The sequence below is a fragment of the Platalea leucorodia genome (genome assembly GCF_965183815.1).
Source record: "Platalea leucorodia genome assembly, chromosome: 11".
In the NCBI taxonomy this organism is placed as follows: Eukaryota; Metazoa; Chordata; class Aves; order Pelecaniformes; family Threskiornithidae; genus Platalea; species Platalea leucorodia.
This window is the reverse complement of record NC_138833.1, coordinates 20,543,987-20,559,626: the sequence shown is the minus strand read 5'-3', so window position 1 is coordinate 20,559,626 and position 15,640 is coordinate 20,543,987. Positions and strand designations below refer to the sequence as shown.

Here is a 15,640-nt window from a genome sequence, read left to right as displayed (position 1 = left end):
CTTAAGGCTGCTTTCACTTTCCAAAAAGTTTCATGAATAATTTGTTTAGTCTAGATGATTATTTTCTATGTTTAAGGCAAACCCTTAGAAAGCTGCAGGAGGCTTCCTGGGCTTTTTTCAGCCAAAACATTGATTTTTTTTTTTTTTTTCCCCTCTGTTGTCAGGTCAAAGGAATGATGGGTTTTCTCTTTTTCTGTTACAACTTTGCTTCTGGGAAAAGGACGGCCGGTAGCTGCGGTGCAGGCAGCGAGTGGCGGGTGCCTGTTAGTCTGGGGAAATGGGCACGTTGCATTTCGTAGGATGATGACTGACTACCAAATTTGATTATAAATGTTGTCTTCTCTAGTGTGTTAATTAACCCACTCCTGGTGATGAGATCTTGCCTTACCTCAGTAAATCCTGGTTTTATTGTTGGATGTGATAATATTTGAAGTATTCTACCCCTGAAATGTTAATGTATACAATATGCGTTGGATGATACATGCCTTATGAAACTTGATGAGATAAAGTTACCATATCAGGTGTTAAGCAGCATTTTGTTGCATGTTTTCTTAATTTAAAAAAAAAAAGGAGGGAAAGGAAATGGTTGGACCTGATGATCGTAAAGGTCTTTTCCGACCTAAATGATTCCATGAAAAAAGCCCAGCCCTTCTGTTATGCTCTCTGAGCCAGCACAGGGATAACAGAAGTGCAGTTACTTGAAAAGTTCCAAAAGTTTCTTGATACGGAGAAGCCAAGGGTGTCACCATGGACGGAAGGGGAAAGGGTGTAGCTCTGACCATCTAGGGGGAAAGGAAGAAAAGCTATTTAATGATATGGCTTTAAAATAGTGCAATGAAGAGATTTTTCCAACAATGCTTTAAGCTTATTTCAATATTTAATACTTTAGTTTGGTTTGATTTTCACAAAGTATGATCTGATTAGATGCTCCGAGTCAAGAAAAAATGTGCAGCTACTTTAACGGCTGCATGAAAAAGATGGCGCTGGCACTTTTTCTACAGAAATGGGGCTCATTTCTTGCACAAACAAAAACAGGAACTTGGAAAACAGGCATGTAGAAACTCAGAAATTATATCAAGGCATTCCATATGGTCTGTGTTTGAGATGAAATCCAAAGCAAGCGGGTTAACTATTGCCTCGTAGCTCTCACAGTCTCTTAGGATGTGACCACAACGGCTTTCCTGGGGATACAGCCAGCAGGCAGCACCTGAACTGCTGAAAACTATCATATGAACGAAGCAGCCTGGGTGAAGTGAGTAGAATGGGCTCAGGCAGAGCTCTGGGACAACAGTTCCCTTATTTCCTTATCCTATTTATTTATTTCAGAGCTCAGACATGGCCCGTGCCCAGGAGGAATCCACGTGGATTCATGCACGCTGCAGGTTATTGCCGGTAACTGGCAGAAGGGACGTGTCCCGCTCTGCGGGTGGATGTTTGCCGCACGCTGAACCACCAAGAGGAGTTCATCGGCCGGTGCCACGCGCTATCATGGCACGGCTGTGGTGAATGCCATCACCTGCCTTCTGCCAGAGCCAGGTTGCCCTGCCTCTTCCATTTGTGCAGAGCAGTTTCAGGATCCTGCTGTTAAGGATCAGAAATGTTCCTGCAGCATCTGCAGTTTCCCCAGAAACAGGAGGAGCAAGGACGAAGCATTTTCTTCAGAGTCCTGCTTTCAGCCACTGCATACAAAAATCCCCCTTTCTCCCTCCTTCTCAGCTCTTTCCTACGGTATGTTGCTAGTGTTTGTCTCTTGGCTACTTTAATCCCTCGTTTTTCCTCCTTTTTGCTTAAAGAAACTGCCACTTTGGTGACTCTGCTCTCACGTAAGGTAGTCGGTACAGACAGCTCTGCTGGTTCTGATTCTAGCCTAATGTATGTTTTTGGGTGTGTTTTTGGAAGCCTTTCTGTTTCACTTATTGATAAAAAGTAACATAACTTAATTTTGTCTGTATAAAATGGTATAAAGTAGATTAGTTACTTCAGCAAAGAATATTTGTTGGCCCTAGATCAAATACACTTGATCACAGCTGCAGTTCTAGTCCAAACATATAAAAAGACAAGATTTCCTCAAGAAGCGTTAGGTAATTCAGGGACAGGGAGAGTGGCCGGGGAACGCCATTGCTCAAAAGCTGGATTTTACCAACATTTTGTCAAAGCGAGCCTTGAGCCTGGGTTTCCACACTGCTTTTAAAGTGACCTCTGTGTTCTGTGCATGTTACTTTGTATTGCAAAAGCCCAGATGCATACAGAATTTTTAAGAGTCGGAAGATGAAAGACTGCAACTCTATGAGGTTACACCTGTGTAACAGTAGGGCAGCTTTCCAATACTACCAAATTATAGCCTGCAAAGAAAACTGCATTTGTCTAAAGATGCTCTGAGCTGCTTCTAAGAATTAGAACCAGAAATTTATGATTAAATGCTCAAGTAATTCTTCCTAGGAATCTGTTATTTTGCTAAGTCCTTTCTGTTTACCACAGTCCATTACATATCCTATGTAATCTCATATCCAAATTCTGTCTACTATGGCAAAAAAAGGTGTGGGAAGCAGTATGGGGCAACGGCATGCTGAGTTGTGTCAGCTCAGTGGTGCTACCAGCAGTTTCATCTGCTGTAATCAAGCAGCTCTGGTAAAAACGAGAAGTAGAGTTCTGAAGTGCTGCAAAGTATTTTAGCCTTTTAGTCAAACCACAGTCAGCGAGAGTTCAGCTGTGTATTGGCAGCGGTGCTTGGCTGTGCTGCTAGAGACGAACAGGCTAACCACAGGAAAGGCAGTCCTAGGCTAAAGGGCATTCTCAGCTGTGTCTGAAGATGACGTACTAAGAAGTAAAACTAGAAGTTTACAAAGAAGATAAGTTTTCTTAAAAGTAGGTGCCCGAAGGGTGAACAGGAGTGGCGTTCCTCATCTTCAGCCACAATGTCGTCTTATTTGTGCATGAAGTGGATTCTTCTGATCCTGTTTACAGGTAACTAAGTGGGCCTAAACGAATAGGTGGAGGTGGATGGAGGTAACATGCATCAATGTTTCTGACGGCTGCAAAGAGAAATTTTGCGTTATAACGGGAAGAGTGGCCACGTGGCACAGAGACTGCAGTTTTGTGTTATGAATGCAACTTTATCACAGTAGCTCGATAGTCTTCTGATGGCCTTATCTCGTTTTTAAAACAAAATCATGTTGAGGGTATGATGGTTTTAAAGATGCTGCTGCTTGGGCTGTCTGCTAGTCTTGTTAATGAATGATCTTTTGGGTTTTTTAGATAATGATCTGAGATGAGCAGAGAACTTTAAATCATTTTAGAAAAGATGTCAAACAAGGATATTTCACTTCAATGGGCTTTGTGAAGGTGAATGCTTAGGAAGACAGGGAAAAGGTCAACTGTGGCTTCTGGTGTTTTTTAGCCAATATGAAATTTTATTGGGACGAATTGATAATTTCTCCTTTTTTATTCTGAGAAAGCAGTCCTCCTAGGAAAATATTGTTAAAGCCAATAGCACTTGAAAACAACAGGTTGCAAAGGGGTACTAATATAGGCAGATAGACATTAAAAATGTGGTGGTAGAATATGTTCAGTAGAAAGAAAAGGGATATTACAGATATTATTTCCTCTGGTTCTTTATAAAGCCTTTTATGATAAGATTCATTTAGAGCTTGCTTTTTTATATTAAATAAAACACCTTATTTTCAGAGATTAGTTTCTAGTATGATATTGTGGCAAAGCCTCAGAATGCAGACTTATTTTTAACTAAATAGCTTAGGTTAGGAAAAATGACTGAGCTGAGCTGGGGAAAACAGCTTTTGCACAAGGGACAATTGCAATCAAGCCATACAGGGCTTGGGATCCACTGCTGCATGTTGGTGGGCCTGCCTCGGGGACCTCCCTCCCGAATTATGGACTGGGCTAGACTTAATAGAGATAATTTGTTGCCTGTGCTTGCTGCAGAGAATCCTATCCCTGAAATGTTAATACAGATAGATTGAAATATTTACACGTGATCCCGTGTTCCTGAATTTGATAAGAAATGTGTAGCGGTAAGTGTACGGCAAACAGTTTTCTTTGAAGTGCAAGCAGGCAGAATGCGGACCTCAGGAGCCCCACTGCGTAACCTGATAGAAGGAGGTGGCTGCAGGATGTCTATGGATCACCAGAGCACAAATGATTTTGGCTGGCACTTAATACAGCTTTTATTAAAACCCTCCTAAAGGGAATATTGACTAGAGCGGTCTAAATGCAGTGAAAGAAACTATCTCACTGTGATGAATGGGCTACTGGCTGCGAGGTCTCACTGGTTTGACTTGAATAGCATGACACAGCCTTCTGGAAACATGAAAAATTACTTTTAACGAGAACAAACAAGTTAGAAACTGCATAAGAATGAGGGAAGAAAATAAGGTAGTGAAAAAAGAGGGTGTAAAATTTCTCAGAAAAGCTCTGAAAAATCTCTTCTGATAGGAATAGGCAAAATCTGTTGTTAGGCAAGAAAAAAGGGAACGTGTTCAGCAGTGATCATTCTGATGAAACCTGCCGTTTTGTGGCTTTTTATTGAAAGGGAGGAAGAGTGTCCCCACGATGGTTTTAATGAAAGTCAATGTCTTACTGTTCCCCCATGTGTAGCTTGGGTTAAATCTGAACTAAGGAAAAAAAATAAAGAGCTAACAGACCGGACAGGGCTAAAGAGAAGCCACCGAGTTGTGCAGATACAAATTCTGTGCTCTCTTCACCTCTCTGCCTACCTGCAGAGGCTGCAGAAAGTGCGTTTCTTCTTTCTCTGGCTAGAGACACATTCTGAACAAATCACTGCATTGGTCCTGCTGGGATTCACATCTATTCGTGGAAAACCCGCTCCAGCAATGCCTGGTGGTGTTTGCGAGATGGGAGGTATCGGGTCATGCAAAACGTGTGAGAAGCTTCCACTTGAGTACACTGTGCTCAACAGCTACGTTTGTCTTTTTGTCCACAGGCCCCACGGTATCGGGATCACTTGTGAAAGGAAAGGTTGGTCAGGATATCACTGTGCCCTGCCGTTACAACGTTAGGGGGAAACAAGACATCACATCAATGTGCTGGGGTCGTGGCAGCTGCCCTGTTTCAAAATGTTATCAGCCCATTATCTGGACAGATGGATGGAGGGTGACAGAGCAGTACCACAGCAGGTATATGTTGAAAGGGAACCTGCTGATGGGTGATGTGTCCCTCACGATCGTGAACGCCAGGGAAGCAGACAGTGGGACATACTGCTGCCGCGTGGAGATCTCAGGGTTGTTCAATGATCAGACGAGTAATCACAAGGTTGTGATAGAGAAAGGTGAGTGCAGAGGTGCTCTCTTCCGTCAGTACTATTGTGGTAAACCTGCTGTTGAGTCGAGATTTCAAAGCTTGTGGTGGAAACTATTTCTATAATCATCTGTAGGACTGATCTTTAGGAATTTGCAGATCTTCTGTTAGTGCTGTTTAAATTAAGCTGTCTTTGGCATTGATGTAATCCCAGCGCAGTCACTGCAATTAAAAAAAGGGCATGGTGCTTCGTTTCATGGTGCACAGCACTACTGAGCTTTCTCAGAAGCGCTGTTTGAAGAATTTAAGAGAAAGGGCAGCATAGGGCACTGAATTCATCTAAAGTGCCATACTTGCACCCTTTCCGTAGAAAACGGTGCTTCATTTTCCCTGCTTGATTCCAGAGTAAAGCCCAGGGACACAAAATTAGTATAGACAATTTTTTTTATCGACTCTTCCTTTGCTTTTTAGTTTTTCTCTTGTTTGTAAAAGCATAATAATATACGGAACAAGTGGCTGACAGATGTGTAGCTGGTGCTAGCAAATTTTTGTTATAGAAACACCTTCTCTTTTTCACTACGTAAATGCACGCTAAGGTTAATTATAACGTATGTTGGTTTTGTTTTATTTTTGAACATCAGCTAGGATCTCTACTGCAAGTCCTCACACTTACACCTCTGAACAGACCTCAGGTAACTTTTATCCAAGTATTAATCTCAATAGCATATATAAGCTGTACTGCAAATGGTGATTTTAGGAAGGAAACAAAATGGTAGATGATAGAAATGTTTTGGTTAAAATTTACTAAACATTACCATAGAACCAGAGATCAGAACTTGGATTTAAATTCTGCCTGACATTATATAGAGAGTCCAACAGAAAGAACATGTATACATGGGAGGAAGTTTGCTTGCATGTGTTGTGCTTAAGTAGATCTTTTATTGGTGCTGCAAGTGTTGTTTTTCTTGTGGCTGTTGTTTTGGTGTGTTGTTTTCTTTGTGGTATAAAATCTCACCTCGTCTTCTGGAAACGCATCCCATGAACAGCAAAACACAAATTTTTAGGAGTTGGGTGTGCCCACTATTTAATCCATTTATTTGTTGCTCTGTAACACAGAACAGTTTTACTGGGATAGCTCAAAAGTGCATCTAATACAGGATCCTATCTCAAAAGCAGTCAACAGCAGATGATTAAGGAGGACTGTAGAAACAGGGCAGTAGTTTTGTGATACAGTGCCAAAGTATTCTTCTGCCCTGGTATAGCGTGTGTCTCAGAGGCTGCCCACATCCTCAGTAGCCTATGCATATTTAATGATGTGAGGCCCCTCACTGTAGTGGAAGAGACAGTGAACAACTATTCCTCACTCGGTTTCTCCATTCCAGTCACAAGTTTACAGACTTCTATCGTATACCCACTCAGCTGCATCTTTTTCAGCCTGAAAAAGACAACTTTAATTTCTAGTACACAAGAGAGAGCTCATAGTGTAACAACAGCTTATTCTCTGGATTTTGAAAGAAAAATCAGGGATGCCATTTGTATTTCTTGCTCCATCTCGGATGTTTCCAGCTAAGCAAGTCTAAAATGTTACAACAGTTGAATTTCCTTTTTGGAAGAAGAAGTGAAAACATTCTCAGGCTGTTTCTGTTCTAGCTGCAAATAACATGGCTTCCAGTCGTAGGACTCACGGGTTTTCTTAACCCTGTGACATCTTCCTTAGCTGCTGGTGGAACAGGTTTTTATGTTTTCAGAATACAAGTTAATATGTGCATGTTCACACAGAGGGAGACTGGAAAAGGCTGGTGGCCATGGGCCTCTGAGGTAGGAATACTCCAGCATCTCCAATGGAAGAGAACAGTGAAGCACATGATCTTTGTCCTCTTCAAAATAAAGCTTCTGGGAAAAGGGTAACAATTTAAAACATCAAAGGAACCAGCTGGGGTTTTCATAATGTCAACAGGAGGTTTTGTTTTCAGGAGGGTTGTATATCATCTGACAACACATGAAGAAACTGAGACTGAGTTTGTAGCTCTGCATTTTAAATATTGCAAACAGCTTTGCTCTGGGAAATGACCTCAAAATATGCTGCAGGTCCCTATGCAAACATATCATACTTTGGTCAGTCTGTTTACTGTATAGCTGCCTGGGACTTTAAAAGTATCACTTGCTTTCTCTAATTCTGCACCACTTGCTCTTTCAAGGCCCTGAGCTAACCTTCATCAGTTTTCATCAAATAACCTAAGTTTGCTTTAGGCATCCACTGCCTCTTCTTGGCTCCAAAAACAGATGCCTACCTTCGTAACTCCTTCCTTCGAGGCTCTGTGTTGAGATAACAGCAAGAGCTAAGTGTTTCCTGGAAGGAATTCAAAGCTCTGAAAAGGACAGCAGAGGCTCCAATATTCAGAGTTTTGTGCTGCCCTCTGAAGGCACCAACCTCTTTATGATATGCAGGGCTGAGACTCCTGATAGAGAGATACTTAAGTTTGGTCATCCCACGTCAGCCGTACAAATTCCTCTCGGTCAAGGCAGAACGGTTCTCTGTGAAGTGATGTGTTTGTCTTGCCTTTGCTCAGCTCGCGGGAGCGCCAGCGAATCATCCTTTACCATCCCAAGAACGTGGCCATCGGTTTCTGCTTCGGAAGCCCCTCGGACTGTAAGCATCTCTGTGCTATAGCATACCTAGACAAAGTGGATTGACACGAGAGGTTATTGGGTAATCCCTACAGTTCACTTATACTGCTTTAGTTTGATTGCAAAAGAATGGGGTTTTTTTGTAGTCTGAATGTTTAGTGTTTATGAAAGAATGCTTATGTGTTCAATATTAAAGAGGAAAAAAAAAATCTGCTTTGTATGCATAAAGTACTTCCTACTAATGCAGGAAGAGCTTTAGCAACATCTATATTGCCTTTCAGACCTCTGGTCCCTGCTCAAGCACCTCCAACTGCTCGGATGTAACCTCAGACTTGCAGGTATGGCAGGACATGGGGAAACCCACCTGACAGCACAGGGATGCCCTCCGTTCCCCGTGCCATGGGGTTCAAACAGGCAGCTCTGTGTCTGTCCTGCTGAGTCTTCCAGTACATCTTGCAGGGTGACAGGCGGTAAGATCACCCAGATTTTATCAGGAAGACAAGACAGCCAAGCTAGCCTTTGGGAAGGCCTGCTGTGATGTACTAGAAGGCAGTATGTGCTGTGGGCATTCGTACTGCCGCATGTGCAGAGTGTAAGTCGGGACCATGCTGCGCTTCAGCGTCTTTCCAGGCCTGAGGTCCTAATGAGAGGTTAGATATCTAACGGCTGGCTTCAGAAAGAAGTTTTGCTTAAAGACCAATGCAAAGAGAAGGCATATTTACTTATTGGTATAAAGCCTTGAATAACTACTGAATAAGCTGACAAAAAGTTTGGAGGGTGTGACACCAGGAGATATTTTAATCGTGAAAAATAAAATATTCACCAAATAGTATTAAACCTGAACAAATGGGATTTGTCATAACTTCAGGTCCTTTGACAATGTCAAAAAATAATGTGTTTAACAGCATGGTTCACACAACTGTTGCAGTGATTCTGCTTGAAACTAGTCCTGTATCTCAAATCAGGCTCTTGAGAGCAAGTGTACTTTTACTGCAGGGTTACAAAACTCACAAATGGCCTTTGGGTATTGGATGGGCTTCTTGCTCTCAGTGCCACTAATGCTCATCTGTTTTGTGTTTCACAGGATGCATCTGTATCACTTGCCAGGCAGCAATATTCAGAAAATGGGCTATACATTGGGATTGGTTTATGTGCGGTACTTCTAGCCATCCTTATTTTGGCTCTGTTCCTCACTAGACGTAAGTACTTTTCAGGGCTTGGTCAGGTATGTCTATCACAGCTGTGGCAGCTGCCACATGTCTTCTGCTTCAGGGAGGTGACCTGAGGTCTCTGGGTGGCCTCACCCTGTGCCCTGCGCTGTGGTTGCTTGCCCAGCTCTCCCCCTTGGCCCGTGGGACCCGTGGTCTCGTCACTTTGTCGCAGACTTCTTAGTAACCAGTTGACCCGCGTTCTGGTGAGGAGATGCGTGATACAAGCCCACCTCCCCGGCCCCACTCATTTCCTCCTACCCCTTCCTCAGTTGCCATGTTGTCCCAGTCTTTCCCAATGGGAGGGGCACTGGTTTCATCTAACTATATCTAATATTTTCCTATGTGCCAGACTTTCTCCGTAGAGGCTCTTGGTCAGACCAAGCCATATGAATTAGATCTCATGGAAATAATGGGGATTTCCTATACTGAAAATATCTGCTTGAAGTTCCCTTATTTAGTTTCTTACACCTGATTTTTTTTTTTTGAACCTGCTACTTTACCTGCTTCGGATGGCTTAAAGAAAATAATTTTTTTTTCTTTCTTTTTTCTTTATTTTTCATTCTGGATGGTCCTTAGAATATTTATACAACACGAAGAAGACGGGTGACTTTGCAAAGTAAGTATTCTGTTTCTGCTTTAGCTGATAAGTCACACTAGGTTGCAGAAAGAAAATGTTGTCAGTATGCTGACTGCTCCACCACCTACTTTGACTTTCTTTTTTAATCTTAAGTTACCAGGAAACAATGCAAAAAGGAATGAATAAATCTTATTTATTATCATTAGTTAGTAAGCAAAAATGAGTATAACTGTCAGTTCATTGCATTAGGGAGCATGCAAACTTCAAGTGTGGGTTGTCTCACAAGTGGAAAAATGACTCATTATCAGTCATGTTTAAATAGGTGTTTTTGCATATTTTACATTTTTCCAGTGAGCTGGTTGATTTACCTATCTGCTTTTCTCTGTTTCTATTATCTGTTTTTTGTTTAACAGCATGGTTTTTACTCTTTTGTGCAGCTTCATTGCATATTGGAGACCAGAACGTGCAGGGAACCATCGCGCCCTGGAAGATGAGATCCATGCAGAGGAAAACATTTATATAATACACTAAGGACTGTATGCATGCTTGCCTTTGTCATCACTGGGACATTAAATAGTTTGCAGAATGTTAGCTGCTCCCTCTGCTCAGCAGCAAAACGTGACTGGACTACTGAAGCATTATTCACTTCATTCTAATAAAACAAATAAAAGCTACACTTCTAATTAAAAACTTTATCAGCCTGTTCCAGAAACATAAACCCTACTGCCTTGAATGGAAATTTCCAGAATTCACATATCAAACCCTGAAGAAAGTTGCCATTATATTTATTAACTGCTTCAAGTTCTCTCTTCCTTTTTGGAAAAAAGAGGAAGTGCCAGAACGGCTACTCCATCACGGACGGAAAACCACAGACGCTTTTTAAAAGTTTGTCTTCACTGTGTGTTGTATCTGCCAGCTACAAAAGAGTCCATGCCATCAGAGGGCAGAAGCAATCTCATAGCTGCCATGACAAAGATGACACATAGGAAAACTTGGTAGTACTGGTATTTCAATATACAGTTAGTTGAATTTTCATTGAAGTCAGGTGTACCCAGTCCTGGTAACAACTCAGTAATGCAATGTACTAATTCCTGTCCACGCACAGTTAAATCTGGAGGAGCTATTGATGCTCACCCCCCCATGGGCTGTCCTCAGAGCCTCCAGGATCAGTACTTCAGTGTGCAGAATATTCACAGCTTGTTTTCAGAGAACTATGACTAAACGTGTTTTCCTCTGTGAAACACGTCACTTCTTCTGTGGCTTTCTCCTCGGGCCTGCCTATGCCCTGAGAAGTCCTCAGGGTGGAGAGTCTCACTTTCAGGCCTCTAAAACAACTGAACAAAAAATAACTACTTTGTAAAGTTAATTAAATTCTTACTTTTCTTAGCTTGTGGAGAAGTCATGGACATTGCACAAAATATTGGCTGAAAGTTTGCCCTGCCTTTACACCCCTCTAGATACCAAGCAACTCTCATGTCTTATGCTGGGTTTGATGGCTTTCAGCTCATAAATGGGGAATATCTGTGGCCTGGTGCCTTTCCTCCATTGCTCCTCAGACATGGCACTCAGCTTTTATTCTCTGCAACACTAAACTTTGTTTACTTGAATAAATGGAGGCAGCCCCATGAGTATGAATCAACACTTTATGCATATTGTTGAGCAATAGACACAACACACCCAAATCAGCTTTAAGTGGAAGAATAATTTTCCCCAATTGTTTTTAAGAACATATTTTTAAACAGAGGCTGGGGACTTCCTGAAAGAGCAGAGAAGTAGTACAGGCAGGAGAGAGACCAGCTCTTGCCAAATATTGGTCAGTACAAGTTTTGCCCTGAAGCTCATCCCAAGCAGCAATGTAGAATACTTAAACCAGCCATTGCTGCCATGGGGAAGACTCACAGACTTACTGCATCCTTTCTATCGTTGAGTTCATCATTTTTGAGGGAGTCATGCAAAGAACAAAGCTGTATTGTACAACGAGGCATAAAGGAGCAATAATAAAATCAATAGTTATTTATGTTAACAGCTGAGACGCTTGAGGCCACGGTCTGGTTGTGCTTTAAGGGGAGCTGGGGTCAGTGGAGCAGTTACCCCTCCTTCCCCCAGCTGTAGAGATGGGAGGGTTTGGGCTGGCTGGGGATGGGAGCGTTTTCCCCCAGGAGTTCTGGAGAGCCTGGCTAAGGTGGGCTATTGCAGGTGAGTGTGCTTGCAAAGACTCACGAAGGAGGGAAAGTCTCCTCATCTTGTTGAGGAAGGAAGAAATGGAAAGCACGTTGGGATAGGTGACCCTGGTGTGCTTTGTATTTTCACTTGTGCTGTGCGTTGCCTTGGGGCTGTCTGTTGGAGCAGGTCTAAAAGGTTGAAAATGTGGAGGTGAATTCCTGGTTGACTGAAGAGCTCAGTGTGGGAGCGCAGATATTTATTAGGTGATTACTGATCCCTGGGCCAGGAAAAGCGATGGAGAAAACCAGCTCTGCTATTTTCTGTCTTCATGTCACGTGTTGCTTTGTGTAAGAAGGTATCAAAACTACAAAGGACCTGCCGGTGTTAGACTGTATTTTTGTATTTGACTATTACTAACAATTACTAAACTAAAATCACTGACCCTACCGCAGACGTTGCTTTCCTTCTGCCTGGCTGAGCACGTTGCTGCTGTGGGCTCTAGCCCATGACTGGAGCTGGAGGAAGTCTGATCTGATCTCTGAACTAGAGCTCAGAAAACATCTTCAGCAATTTCTGCTTTCCGCAATTTTACCAAATCAATCTCTGCTGGGATCAGAGTTAGACAAGTGTGGGGTTTCCAAAATTATCTGATTTCATCCGCTCATACTCTTAAGGAGTTTGAGGACCATCCTTAAGACTGCTAAACATGAAAACTGCTTGCCCATAAGGACTTTTTTCTTAATGTTACAGACTAATTCAGACTAATTCTTATATCAGTGAGTTTTCCATGTAAAATAAAGTTCTAGAATATCTGATAACCAAATTCTTAATTAAAGTTTCCTTTCTGCTATGCAATTACTTGTTAAACAGACTTTGCAAAGGTTGTGCAGAGCAAGAACTTCACCTTGGATGTGCAGTACAATAGATACAAATACATGCAGGCAGAGGCTCCCTGTGCTTTTTCATTACTTCCACTCGTATCAGTGGATCTTGGAAGAGGCATTTCAAAATGAGCCCCAGAGATGAGCAGGTGGCACGTGAAACCTGTTCACCCATTAAGAGATTACCCAGCTGCACGCAAACTGGCAGCACATTGAGCATGATGAAGCTAATGAGCTGCAAACCAATTTTTTCAAGACAGCTCTCTGCCTTTGCTTTTCTGCCTGCAAGAAGCCACTAGATAGCAGTACAGAAGCAGAAAGCAAGGCACATTTTTCTGGTTCTTCCCAGCACACTTGGATTTTGGATGGCCTTTTAATTCACTCTGCTGCATTTAGCCCAGTCTTGCTAAAGAAACAAAGCTGACATGATGCTGTGTTCATCTTCTTCCTTCCCTAATCACCTGCCTGTACTGGCCAATTCTGTTTTGACAAGCATCATGGAAATTGGTAGCTGGATAAAGCTCCAAATTTGTGCCCCAGGTGGGATTCAGCTGCTCCCTGCACTGGCATCAGCTGGGCATGGGCTCGCAGCCACTGCTTAATGGTGAGCAATGGGAGACAAAGGAGAAACTGGGATCATTGCAGGGAAAAAGTCTCCAGGATATTGGACGCATCAGGTTTCATTAGTTCTGTTCACAGAACAGCTGGGGCTGTGTGTACTTGGCATTGTATGAACTGTACCTGGTAGAATATAGCAAATTAGATATTTTACTGATTGAAGGTTAACCTGCCTTATAATGTTGACAAGAAGACACTGCTGTATTGTTGTGTCTGTCCCCACTGGCTGCTGTTTATGCTGCACTGAAACATGTGAAGGTACAGAGCAGCATTCCAGCATCACTTCGGTTCAGAATGAACTCAGAATGGTTCTCTGAGCTTCAGGCTGCTTGAATCTGCCACTAAGTTGGTTACAGCATCAGCTGGCGACAGGCTGGTGAAAGAAACCAGGCATCCTGGCTTTGCTGGAGCCTAGTCTATTGGGGGACTACTTGCCACTGTAACGTAGTGGTGGTGTGATGGATGAGGATGCTAACGAGAGGTAGCCTCCTACTCCATTGTACTACCGAGTCGAACAGGTCTGCAAGGACAAGAGTCCTTCTCTGATGCTGTGTTGGGGGCATATCGAACAACTAATCCCTCTCCAACCTTCCTATGCTACTCAAGATTTTGTAGACCTGTTCACGGTGCACCTTAGGTTATCTCTTTTCCAGGCTGACTCATCTTGGACTACTCATCTAATCTTCCTGTGGAAGCTCTTCCATACTTTCCTCCATTCTTTTTGCCCTTCCTGGGACCCTTTCTGGATCTAAGATATGCTTTTGAGGGAACTAGAACTATACACAGAATCCAAGGTAGATTTGTACAGTGGTGTAATGCTGTCTTCTGCTTTGTTTTCTATGGCTTTACTAACAACTGCTAAAATTTGATTTGCTTCTTTCAATGCTACCAAGCAGATGGGTAGTATTTTCATGGGCTTGACTACGCATGATAAGCCCAAAATCTCATTCCCGAGGGGGTAATATCTGGTTAAAGCCCATCATTTTATCATTTGAACTTGGAATTGCTTTCCCGTTTGCACCATGCTACATTTATTTGCACAGAATTTTCTCTATCTGCAATTCTTCATTCCTGACCTTAATGCCCTCAATTACTTTTGCTTTATTACTCATCTTTTCCAGAGAAGAACTTCTACAGAACTTCTTTATCAATTGGTCAGAAAGTAAAAAAAAGTCAGAAAGAGTAAAAAAATGTATCTTGGGGATGTTGTTGCAGATATTTGGGATGGATGTTGTTTTAGCGAGAAAACATTCGTGAGAGTTCCTCCAAGGCTGTCTTTGCAAATACAAAATATGAAGCTGGGGAAAGAAAGAGAGGAGTCTTCAAGCAGAAAGCAGAATCAGGGGAAATGAAGGGATTAAGAGAATGTAACCGAAGACAAAGTCGGAGGTGGAGGCTAAGCCAAATGTTTAGGAGTGTAAGAGCACAGAGCTTGGTTTTGCTGGTCAGCACCACAGAATGGTAACAGGCCATAGACTTTCATGGAAGGGCAAAACAAATAGTATATAGAAATCTTTGGTGGCAGTACCATGCTGAGTGTCTTGGAAGAGGAAAGGAGACTAGGATAGAATGGGCTAGGATAGAATAGTTCAGTTGGAAGGGACATACAACGATCATCTAGTCCAACTGCCTGACCACTGGGCTGACCAAAAGTTAAAGCTTGTTATTAAGGGCATTGTCCAAATGCCTCTTAAACACTGACAGGCGTGGGGCATCGACCTCCTCGCTAGGAAGCCCATTCCAGTGTTTGACCACCCTCTCGGTAAAGAAATGCTTCCCAATGTCCAGTCTAAACCTCCCCTGGTGCAGCTTTGAACCATTCCCATGTGTCCTATCACTGCATCCCAGGGAGAAGAGCTCAGCACCTCCCTCTCCACGTCCCCTCCTCAGGAAGGTGCAGAGAGCAATGAGGTCACCCCTCAGCCTCCTTTTCTCCAAACTAGACAAATCAGAGTCCTCAGCTGCTCCTCAGAGACATGCCTTCCAGCCCTTTCACCAGCTTTGTTGGCCTCCTCTGGACGCGTTCAAGGACCTTCACATCCTTCTTAAATTGTGGGGCCCAGAACTGCACACAGTGCTCAAGGTGAGGCCGCACCATTGCGAAGTGCAGCAGGAGAATCATCTGTTTAGACTGGCTTCTCTCCGGAAGCGTAGGAAAGAAGCAGTTGCGGTACATAAAACCTGGAAATGGAGAAATGAGATTTCAGTGGGGCTCACTCAGCATCTCTGGGAAGCATAAGATCTAGTTTTCTCTCCTTCCACTCACTGCCCTGGAGTCTCCGTCAGCTAAA

The 15,640-nt window shown here is 42.8% G+C and overlaps 1 protein-coding gene across 2 annotated transcripts; it reads left to right on the top strand.

Annotated features, from left to right (window-relative positions):
• Positions 1-2,860: 2,860 nt before the first annotated feature.
• On the top strand, positions 2,861-10,307 carry LOC309596269 (hepatitis A virus cellular receptor 2-like). Of its 2 annotated transcripts, XM_082324222.1 has the most exons (8): positions 2,861-2,964; positions 4,958-5,302; positions 5,913-5,963; positions 7,842-7,921; positions 8,181-8,237; positions 8,984-9,098; positions 9,687-9,726; positions 10,125-10,307. In XM_082324222.1, the coding sequence occupies exons 1-8, from the start codon at positions 2,916-2,918 to the stop codon at positions 10,216-10,218; spliced, it is 831 nt and encodes a 276-aa protein (XP_082180348.1). In that variant the 5' UTR covers positions 2,861-2,915; the 3' UTR covers positions 10,219-10,307. The 2 variants fall into 2 exon arrangements, with proteins under 2 accessions (XP_082180348.1, XP_082180349.1); XM_082324223.1 differs by lacking the exon at positions 5,913-5,963.
• The last annotated feature ends 5,333 nt before the right edge of the window (positions 10,308-15,640 follow it).